The following is a 10,879-nucleotide window of genomic DNA, read 5'->3' as shown; positions in this document are numbered from 1 at the left end:
TAGAGGGAGATGTCCTGCTCTAACACTGTATTCAGTTTGTACCACCGACCGTATAGAGGGAGATGTCCTGCTCTAACACTGTATTCAGTTTGTACCATTGACAGTATAGAGGGAGATGTCCTGCTCTAACACTGTACCCAGTTTGTCCCACCGACAGTATAGCGGGAGATGTCCTGCTCTAACTGTATTTAGTTGGTACCATTGACAATATAGAGGGAGACGTCCTTCTCTAACACTGTATTCAGTTTATACCATTGATAAATTTGAGGGAGATGTCCTGCTCTAACACTGTATTCAGTTTATACCATTGACAATTTTGAGGGAGATGTCCTGCTCTAACACTGTATTCAGTTTATACCATTGACAATTTTGAGGGAGATGTCCTGCTCTAACACTATTCAGTTTGTACCACTGACAGTATAGAGGGAGATGTCCTGCTCTGACACTGTATTCATTTTGTACCATTGACAATGTAGTGGGAGATGCCCTGCTCTAACACTGTATTCAGTTTGTACCATTGACAATATAGTGGGAGATGTCCTGCTGTAACACTGTATTCAGTTTGTACCATTGACAATATAGTGGGAGATGTCCTGCTCTAACACTGTACAGGAAACTGTGCTGTCCGGCACCGACGGGACCGAGCTGTTGCCGTTCCCTCAAAACTGCCGGACACACCAGCGTTAATGTTGAAGCATACGAAGCTTTTCATCTCCGTATCTGACAACAAACACTGTTGCTTAGCAACAGCTTCTAAACAGTCGGCCTGTACCTTGGAAGCGTCTCTCTGAAGCTGTTGCTAAGCTACAGAGACTTTGCAGAGCCTGACTGTTGGAACAAAAAGCCAGGAGAAGAAAAAAAACCTAACAAAACGGCTCCTGATTTTTGCCAGTGGCTCGAGCTTGCCGGACATTTAGCCTCCGGATAACAAAGTTTCCTGTATTCAGTTTGTACCACCGACAGTATAGAGGGAGATGTCCTTCTCTAACACTGTATTCAGTTTGTACCACCGACAGTATAGAGGGAGATGTAAAGTAAATGTAAAGATGTGAAATAAAATATACCGTGTTCTGTTTCTAGGTATACGATACCTCTGATGGAACGCTCATTCAGCCACTCAAGGGACACCGGGACACTGTCTACTGTGTGGCCTATGCTAAAGATGGTAGGTGACTAGGCTTATTTACCTGAGGAATAGACTTATATTCCTTGCAGAAATTTTTATTTTATTAGAGCCTTGTTTTCAATTATGTTTTCTCTCCCTCTCATCTTTAGATTTTATTGTCCCTTCTACCTGTATTAGTGACACTTAGTGACCATTGTACAATTTCGCTCTTTAATTATACCCAAGTATTTCAGCTCCTCTTGGCACCCACTCTATGACAGCTTGTGTCTATCAGGAGCTCTCCCTACACAGAAATTGAGGAGGGGATACACATGTACTAAGTAAACCTATATAGAATTTGTCTCCTGAAAGCTGAGTATAGGTCCCCGGGTGTGGTTGCTCTCTGGTAACTTGCAGAAGTGACCGTTTACCACGTGCGAGCCCAGACAGTCTGTTGGCAGAGCATTCAACCATTTGGGGCATCACAACCAAGTCTGACCCTGGCCTCATTCGACATCGAAACATGCACTTTCTAGCAGGGTCCTGGTGGATAATGATGAACAACAGGAGCCCCAGCCAGTTTCATCTACCTAGCGCATGGCGCTGAGACTATTGTAACGCTCCAAGAGCGACTAATTCAGCACAGACTGATAATTGAATTGGGAAGCTGCTGGTCTGTATTGCCAGTTTTACTGACTTTACCAGCAGAGCCACTGGGGCCTCAGTTTGAGCCTGAACCCAGTTCAACAATTTTTTTCATTGCAAGTATCAATTCTGTTCTGTTCCTCCCCAAAACATTTTTCATTGTATTCATTGTATTTAACCCACTCCCAGGTCTGCGCCCATACTCTGCAAGTGGCCACTCGGAGGTGTGAGACATTGGTCCCAGAACTGGCCTGCAAGGTTTTGTAAATTAAAAAAACACCTTATTTTTCTCCCTGTCTGTAGGGAGATTTGCTCGGTGCTAACAATTGATATCATGGCTTGTATGAGGAGCTCACTTATGATGACACATTGCCAGTGAAGACCAGATGTGTTGGGCGACCATCCACCTGAATAACACACTCCTGCAATTGCAATTGAATCTGCAATTTTAAAACTCAAGTCGTTAAAAGTTTGAGAGTGAAAATGAATTTGCGCTTGTTTTTTTCTGAATTAATTGACCTTGATCATAGGTAAGCGATTTGCATCGGGTTCCACTGACAAGAGTATTATTATCTGGACCTCTAAACTAGAAGGCATCTTGCAGTATACGTGAGTTTCTTTTATTTGTTTCTTTTTCTCAACTGTTCATTGTAGAGCTCTTGGAAATATTTTTGCATCGAAATGAAAAGCAAATTCTGATTTAAATGCCGGTGTCATGAAACAAATTTTTGGCTCTCTGTTTAAAACATGAACTGGAAAAAAAAGTACCAGTAACTTTCCCTTAGCGTTGCTTGCAGGTCCAGGAGAGGGTGGGACAGTAGGCGAAAGCAGAGCAAGGAGTGAGGGACAAGTGGCAGGCAAGGGCTGAAGCTCACCAAGGAGCAGGAACCCCAGAGTGTCGGCCCAAGGCGAGGAGGGAAGCAAGCAGTAGGAGTCAGTGAGTAAGAGCAGGCTAGAGCAGAGGTAGTGCTGGAGTTACAGGGTTGGGAGCCTGCTGCCAGATGTTTTGGAGATAAGTTATGATTCACCCCTTGTATGCTTGCTGTGCTGTAAGTGGCAAAATTTCATGATGTCAGAAAAGGAGCTGAAAGTTTCCCCCCCCAACCCCAGATTGGTTATTTTTCATGATAGGAACAGTTAAACAATCAGAAAGGGAGGGGGTGATTTTTTCCCCCCTTCGTTTCAAATTGGTTTAATGTTCCTGGTTATTTTTACAGTAATCAGCAAACTGGGACATATGCCTGCAGTGAATCAGTCAGGAACCTCATGCATAAGGCTTCAGACTCGATTTCTCTTATGAATCTCAAAGGCAACCCATCAGAAATTTTCTGGGACACTGTTACAGGTATGAAAGCAAAAACTGGAAGCATTCAAGAGGCAGTTTAGTACTGTCATGTAGGAGACTAGATTTCTATGGAAGGATGAGTCAGATGGATTGAATGGACTCCCACGTCCACAATGATCTTTGTGAAACTCTGGGGAGAAGATAGAAGGGAGAAGAAAAGTATAGAAAGAAGGAGAGGGAAATAACGAGAACAAGAGTTGGATGCAGGTGCAGATACCACAATGAGCCACCGTCATTCAGAAAGAGGCAGAGAAAGTGTCGAAGATAGAGTCCGACACAAAAGGAATTAGAATTATAGAATCCTAGAATAGTACAGCACGGAAGGAGGCCATTGGGACCATCGAGTTTGCGCCGGCTCTTTCGAAGAGCATTCCAGTTAGTCCCACTCCACTAATACAAAAAGAAAATACTGCAGATGCTGGAAATCTGAAATAAAAACAGAAAATGCTGGAGAAACTCAGGCAGCATCTGTGAAGAGAGAAACAGAGTTGACGTTTCAGGTCGATGACCTTTCGTCAGAACTGGAAAAAAGCAGGAAATGGAACAGATTTTTAAGCAAGTGAAGAGGCTGGGAAAGGGGGGAGGGGATGAAAGAACAAAAGGGAAGGTCTCCCCCTCACTCACTCCAACCTACCTCCCTCTGAACTTGCAGTACTCCATTCTCTCAGCTCCAACCCCGACATTGTCATTAAACCTGCTGACAAGGGTGGTGCTGTTGTTGTTCGGCGAACCGACCTCTACCTAGCGGAAGCTGAACGCCAACTCTCCAACACTACCTCCGCCTGGACCATGACCCCACCACCGAACATTAAGCCACCATTTCCAAGACTGTCACTGACCTCACCTCCTCTGGAGATCTTCCCTCCATGGCCGCCAACCTCATAGTCCCCCAACCCCGCACAGCCCGCTTCTACCTCCTTCCCAAGATCCACAAACAGGACTGCCCTGGTAGACCCATCGTTTCAGCCTGTTCTTGCCCCACGGAACTTATCTCTTCCTATCTCGACTCTATCTTTTCTCCCTTTGTCCAGTCTCTTCCCACCTACATCCGTGACTCTTCCGACGCCCTCCGCCACTTTAATAGTTTCCAGTTTCCTGGCCCCAACTGCCTCCTCCGGACGTACAATCCCTTTACACCGCCATCCCCCACCAGGATGGCCTGAGGGCGCTCCGCTTCTTCCTTGAACAGAGGCCCAACCAGTTCCCATCCACCACCACCCTCCTCCGTCTGGCTGAACTTGTTCTCACATTGAACAACTCCTTTGACTCCACTCACTTTCTCCAAATTAAAGGTGTTGCTATGGGAACCCACATGGGTCCGAGCTATGCCTGCCTTTTTGTGGGATATGTGGAACACTCAGGTCCCCTCCCTCACCTCTTTTTCCGGTACATTGATGACTATCGTTGCCGTTTCCTGCTCTCACCCTGAACTAGATCATTTCATTCACTTTGCTTCCAATTTCCACCCTTCACATGGTCCATCTCCAACTCGTCCCTTCCTCGACTTCTCTGTATCCATCTCTGGGGATAGGTTATTGACAAACATTCACTACAAGCCCACTGACTCCCACAGCTACCTGGACTACACTTCCTCCCCCCCGCCTCCTGTAAGGACTCTATTCCATTCTCCCAGTTTCTCCGTCTCCACCGCATCTGCTCTGACGGTGCCACCTTCCATACCAGTGCTTCTGACATGTCTTCCTTTTTCCTCAACTGAGGATTCCCCTCCACAGTGGTTGACGCGGCCCTTGACTGTGTCTGTTCTATTTCCCGCACTTCTGTCCTCACCCCTGCCCCTCCCTCCCGGAACCATGACGGAGTTCCCCTTGTCCTCACCTTTCACCCCACCAGCCTCCATATTCAACGGATCATCCGCCGCCATTTCTGCCACCTCCAGCATGATCCCACCACCAAACTCATCTTCCCCTCACCTCCCCTTTCAGCATTCCGTAGGGACCGCTCCCTCCGCAACACCCTTGCCCACTCCGCTATCACCCCCAACACCCCTTTCCCTTAGCCCGGCACCTTCCAGTGCAAGCGCAGGAGATGCAACACATGCCCTTATACCTCCCCCCTGTCCAGGGCCCCAAACACCACTCCAGGTGAAACAGCGATTTATTTGTACTTCTCGCAATTTAGTATAGTATTTAATACAGTTATTCGCTGCTCACGATGTGGTGGTCTCTACATTGGGGAGACCAAACGCAGATTGGGTGACCGCTTTGCGGAACACCTCCGTTCAGTCCTGAGCTTCCGGTCGCCTGTCACTTTAATTCACCGCTCCACTCCCACTCAGACCTCACCGTCCTCGGCCTCTTGCATTGTTCCACGGAAGCTCAGTGTAAGCTCGAGAAACAGCACCTCATCTTTCGATTAGGTACTTTACAGCCTTCCAGACTCAATATCGATTTCAACAATTTCAGATCCTAACCTTGGCCTATTAGAGCCATCCTTTGTTTCTTAACCTGTTCCATTACCATCTCCTTTTGCCTTGAATATCTCTTCATGTCTTTTAACCTCTCCTGCCTTCCATCCTATCACAGACCTTCCCTTTTGTTCTTTCATCCCCTCCCCCCTTTCCCAGCCTCTTCACTTGCTTTGTGCATTGAGTGGTGCTGGAGTTTTGCTAAGTGGGAGAAAAATCATTTAAGTGTATTTTGTGAATTTTAGTGTGTTAAGAAGTCAATTATTTGAAGTAAGTTTAATTTTTTAAGGGTTTTTTAAACTCTTGGGCAGTTTAAACCGGAAGTAGAATCCGGGTATAAAAGGGGAGGGGCTAGTGCAGTGCACGGCGTGCTTTGTGCATTGAGTGGTGCTGGAGTTTTGCTAAGTGGGAGAGTTCGGATAAGTGGGAGGTGAGGTCTTGTTTTTTGCTCTGTTTTGTTCCCCACTCCCAGGCTTAGACAGCATTGCGGAGGCGGAGCAGCGAGACGAGTCAACCAAACAGGCCCCACAGACAGTATTCAAGGAGGAGGTTGGTGATCAGCTGGTTGGTTGGTTTTCTTCCTTCTCTTCTCTTTTATACCTTTAAGTTGGTAAGTCCTTTGAATAGTGGTGTGACATTATCATCCATATCCGGGCAGGGTCTTCATAACTAATAATAAGAAATTTAATTAATTATATAGAATGGAGCAGGTGATGTGTTACTGTTGCGAGATGTGGGAGCCGGTGGTCCACATTGAGGCTCACGGTGATTACATCTGCGACAAGTGTTTGCTGCTAGAGGAACTCAAGTTCCATGTTATGGAGCTTGAGACCGAGCTTCAGACACTGCGACACATCAGGGAGGGGGAGAAGTTCCTGGACTCTATGTTTCAGGAGATGGTCACACCTATGAAGTTAATTACTGCAGATGTAGTCCGTGGTCAGGGACAGGATGGTGTGACTACGAGTGAGGAAGGTACAGGGATCCAGGATGTAGTGTTGAAGGAGACGCAGCCCTTGTTCTTGTCCAGCAGGATCGAGGTTCTTACTCCCTGTGAGGGCGGGAGCGGGGACTGCAGGGAGGATGAGCAACCTGGCCACAGCACCGTGGTACAGGGGGCCATTCAAGTGGAGGGAGTAAAAAGAAATGTTGTAGTGGTAGGGGATAGTATCATTAGGGGGATAGATAGGGTTCTCTGCAGTCAAGAGCGGGAGTCCCGAAGGCTGTGTTGCCTGCCCGGTGCCAGGGTTAAGGACATCTCTTCTGGGCTGGAAAGAAAGGGAGGGGGAGGATCCAGTTGTCGTGGCCCATGTTGGTACAAACGACGTAGGTAGGACAAGGAAGACGGTTCTGTTAAAGGAGTATGAGCAGCTAGGGGTCAAATTAAAAAACAGAACCTCAAGGGTAATAATCTCTGGGTTATCCTGAGCCACGAGCGAACATGGCTAGGATAAATAAAATTAGAGAGTTAAATGCGTGGCTCAAAGACTGATGTGGGCGAAATGGGTTTTGCTTCTTGGGACACTGGCACCAATACTGGGACAGGAGGGAGCTGTTCCGTTGGGACGGACTCCACTTGGCCAGTGCTGGGACTAGAGTCCTGGCGAATCATATAACTAGGGCTGTAGAGAGGGCTTTAAACTAATTAGTGGGGGGGAGGTTTCTAGAGCGCAAATAATAGAAATGACATCAGAGAAGGTCATAGACTTAGGTAGCAGTGGGGGAATTAAAAAACAATGCGTCAGGAAGGGACAGAAGGTATGGAGTAAAAAGTAAAGTACTAAAAAGGGAAAAAACAGGAACTAAGTGTTACAAAACATATTTGAAAGTTCTTTATCTGAATGCACGTAGCATTCGTAACAAAATGAATGAGTTAACGGCACAAATAACGACATATGGGTATGATCTTGTGGCCATTACAGAAACATGGCTGCAGGGTGACCATGACTGGGAATTAAACATACCAGGTTATTTAACAATCAGGAAGGACAGGCAGGAAGGGAGAGGAGGTGGGGTGGCTATGTTAATAAAGGAAGGAATCACTATAATACAGAGAAATGATATTGGGTCAAAGGAGCAGGATAGTGAAACAGTTTGGGTGGAGATAAGGAATAATAAGGGGGAAAAAACACTAGTGGGTGTAGTCTATAGGCCTCCGAACAGTTGCAACTCTGTTGGACGGAGTATTAATCAGGAAATAGTTGAGGCTTGTAATAAGGGAACAGCTATAATTATGGGGGATTTTAATTATCATATTAACTGGACAAATCAAATTGGGCAGAGCAGCCTAGAGGATGAGTTCATTGAGTGTATTAGGGATGGGTTTCTTGAGCAGTATGTAACTGAACCGACCAGGGGGCAAGCAACCTTAGATTTGGTCCTGTGTAATGAGACAGGATTAATTAAAAATGTCCTAGTAAAGGATCCCCTTGGAATGAGTGACCATAACATGGTTGAGTTCCATATTCAATTAGAGGGTGAGAAGGTTGGATCTCAAACAAGCGTGCTGAGCTTGAATAAAGGAGACTATGAAGGTATGAGAGCGGAATTGATTAGAGTGGACTGGGAAAATAGATTAAAGGGTAAGACGGTACATGATCAGTGGTGTACATTTAAGGAGTTATTTTACAACTTCCAAAAAAAAATATTCCACTGAGGAAAAAAGGGTGTAAAAGAAAAGATAGCCATCTGTGGCTAAGTAAAGTAATTAAGGATAGTATCCGACTAAAAACAAGGGCATATAAGGTAGCCAAATCTAGTGGGAGGATGGAAGATTGGGAAGTCTTTAAAAGACAGCAAAAAATAACTAAAAGATTGATTAAGAAAGGGAAGATAGATTATGAAAGTAAATTAGCAAAAAATATAAAAAGAGACAGTAAAAGTTTCTATAGTTATATAAAAAGAAAAAGGGTGGCTAAAGTAAATGTTGGTCCCTTAGAGGATGAGACCGGGAAATTAATGGTGGGAAACATGGAGATGGCAAAAACACTGAACAATTATTTTGTATTAGTCTTTACGGTAGAGGACACTAAGAATATCCCAACACTGGACAAACAGGGGGCTCTAGGGGGAGAGGAGCTAAATACGATTAAAATCACTAAGGAAGTGGTACTTGGTAAAATAATGGGACTCGAGGCGGATAAATCCCCTGGACCTGATGGCTTGCATCCTAGGGTCTTGAGGGAAGTAGCGGTAGGGATTGTGGATGCATTGGTAATAATTTTCCAAAACTCACTGGACTCAGCAAAGGTCCCGGCAGATTGGAAAACTGCTAATGTAACACCCTTATTTAAAAAGGGTAGTAGGCAGAAGGCTGGAAACTATAGACCTGTTAGCCTAACATCTGTGGTTGGTAAAATGTTAGAGTCCATTATTAAGGAGACAGTAACGGGACATTTGGATAAACATAATTTAATTGGACAAACTCAGCATGGTTTCATGAAGGGGAAGTCATGTTTGACAAATTTGCTTGAGTTTTTTGAGGAAGTAACATACAGGGTGGACAAAGGGGATCCAGTGGACGTAGTGTATTTAGACTTCCAAAAGGCATTTGACAAGGTGCCACACAAAAGATTATTGCTCAAGATAAAAAATCACGGGATTGGGGGTAATATTCTGGCATGGGTGGAGGATTGGCTCTCTAACAGAAAGCAGAGAGTTGGGATAAATGGTTCATTCTCAGATTGGCAACCAGTAACTAGTGGTGTTCCGCAGGGGTCAGTGCTGGGTCCCCAACTCTTTACAATCTATATTAACGATTTGGAGGAGGGGACCGAGTGTAACATATCAAAGTTTGCAGATGATACAAAGATGGGACGGAAAGTAGTGAGTGAGGAGGACATAACAAACCTGCAAAGGGACATAGACAGGCTAAGTAAGTGGGCAGAGATTTGGCAGATGGAATACAATACTGGAAAGTGTGAGGTTATGCACTTTGGCAGGAAAAATCATAGAGCAAGTTATTATCTTAATGGCAAGAAACTGGAAAGTACTGTAGTACAAAGGGATCTGGGGGTCCTGGTGCACGAAACTCAAAAAGTTAGTATGCAGGTGCAGCAAGTGATCAAGAAGGCCAATGGAATGTTGGCTTTTATTGCTAGCGGGATGGAATATAAAAACAGGGAGGTATTGCTGCAGTTGTACAAGGTATTGGTGAGACCGCACCTGGAATACTGCATACAGTTTTGGTGTCCATACTTAAGAAAAGACATAACTTGCTCTCGAGTCAGTACAAAGAAGGTTCACTCGGTTAATCCTGGGGATGAGGGGGTGGTCATATGAGGAGAGGTTGAGTAGATTGGGACTCTACTCATTGGAGTTCAGAAGAATGAGAGGCGATCTTATTGAAACATATAAGATTGTGAAGGGGCTTGATCGGGTGGATGCGGTGAGGATGTTCCCAATGATGGTCGAAACTAGAACTAGGGGGCATAATCTTAAAATAAGGGGCTGCTCTTTCAAAACTGAGATGAGGAGAAACTTCTTCACTCAGAGGGTGGTAGGTTTGTGGAATTTGCTGCCCCAGAAAGCTGTGGAAGCTACATCATTAAATAAATTTAAAACAGAAATAGATAGTTTCCTAGAAGTAAAGGGAATTAAGGGTTACGGGGAGCGGGCAGGAAATTGGACATGAGTCTAGGTTCGGAATGGTCATGGCCCTGTGGGTAGTGGAGTGGGCCCAGGGGCCGTGTAGCCTGGTTCTGCTCCTACTGTGTTCTAATTCTGTTAGATTTCAGGAGATGGTTTTATTCCTGTTCCTGGCTGGGGTGGAGATCACCTTTACAGAAGGTAAGTACTGTAGAAAATATAGGGACAGAGTGATCTCCTGGAAGAATTTCGATCGCCTAGATGGGTCGGAGAGGAATTTCCCAGATTTTTTTCTCCCAAATTGGCCATTGGGTCTTTATCTGGTTTTTCGCCTCTCCCGGGAGATCACATGGGTTCGGGTGGATGCAGCGTGATAGATTTGAGGTTAGGGTCAGATCAGCCATGATCTTATTGAATGGTGGAGCAGGCTCGAGGGGCCGATTGGCCTACTCCTGCTCCTATTTCTTATGTTCTTATAAAAACCTGTTCCATTTCCTGCTTTTTTCCAGTTCTGACGAAAGGTCATTGACCTGAAACGTTAACTCTGTTTCTCTCGCCACAGATGCTGCCTGACCTGCTGAGTTTCTCCAGCATTTTCTGTTTTTAGCCCCACTCCACTGCTCTTTCCTCATATCCCTGCAATTTTTTCTCCTTCAAGTATTTATCCAGTTCCCTTTTGAAGGCTACTATTGAATTTGTATCCACCACCCTATCATGCAATGCATTCCAAATCTTAACCACTTGCGTAAAAAGTTTCCTCATGTTGCCTCTG

At 45.3% G+C, this 10,879-nt stretch overlaps 1 protein-coding gene across 1 annotated transcript in view; it reads left to right on the top strand.

Annotated features, from left to right (window-relative positions):
* The first annotated feature begins 378 nt into the window (after positions 1-378).
* LOC147110836 (intraflagellar transport protein 122 homolog) overlaps positions 379-10,879 on the top strand; it is a 117,451-nt gene continuing 106,950 nt past the window's right edge. Inside the window, exons 1-3 of the mRNA XM_085999970.1 lie at positions 379-417; positions 1,081-1,165; positions 2,281-2,359. Coding sequence (XP_085856096.1) covers positions 379-417; positions 1,081-1,165; positions 2,281-2,359 — 203 coding nt within the window. The remainder of the gene's footprint in view (positions 418-1,080; positions 1,166-2,280; positions 2,360-10,879) is intronic.

This window comes from Somniosus microcephalus, chromosome 11, assembly GCF_052327205.1.
Source record: "Somniosus microcephalus isolate GS21.2 chromosome 11, FLI_Smic_1.0, whole genome shotgun sequence".
Classification (NCBI taxonomy): domain Eukaryota; kingdom Metazoa; phylum Chordata; class Chondrichthyes; order Squaliformes; family Somniosidae; genus Somniosus; species Somniosus microcephalus.
This window is presented reverse-complemented; position numbering and strand designations above follow the sequence as displayed.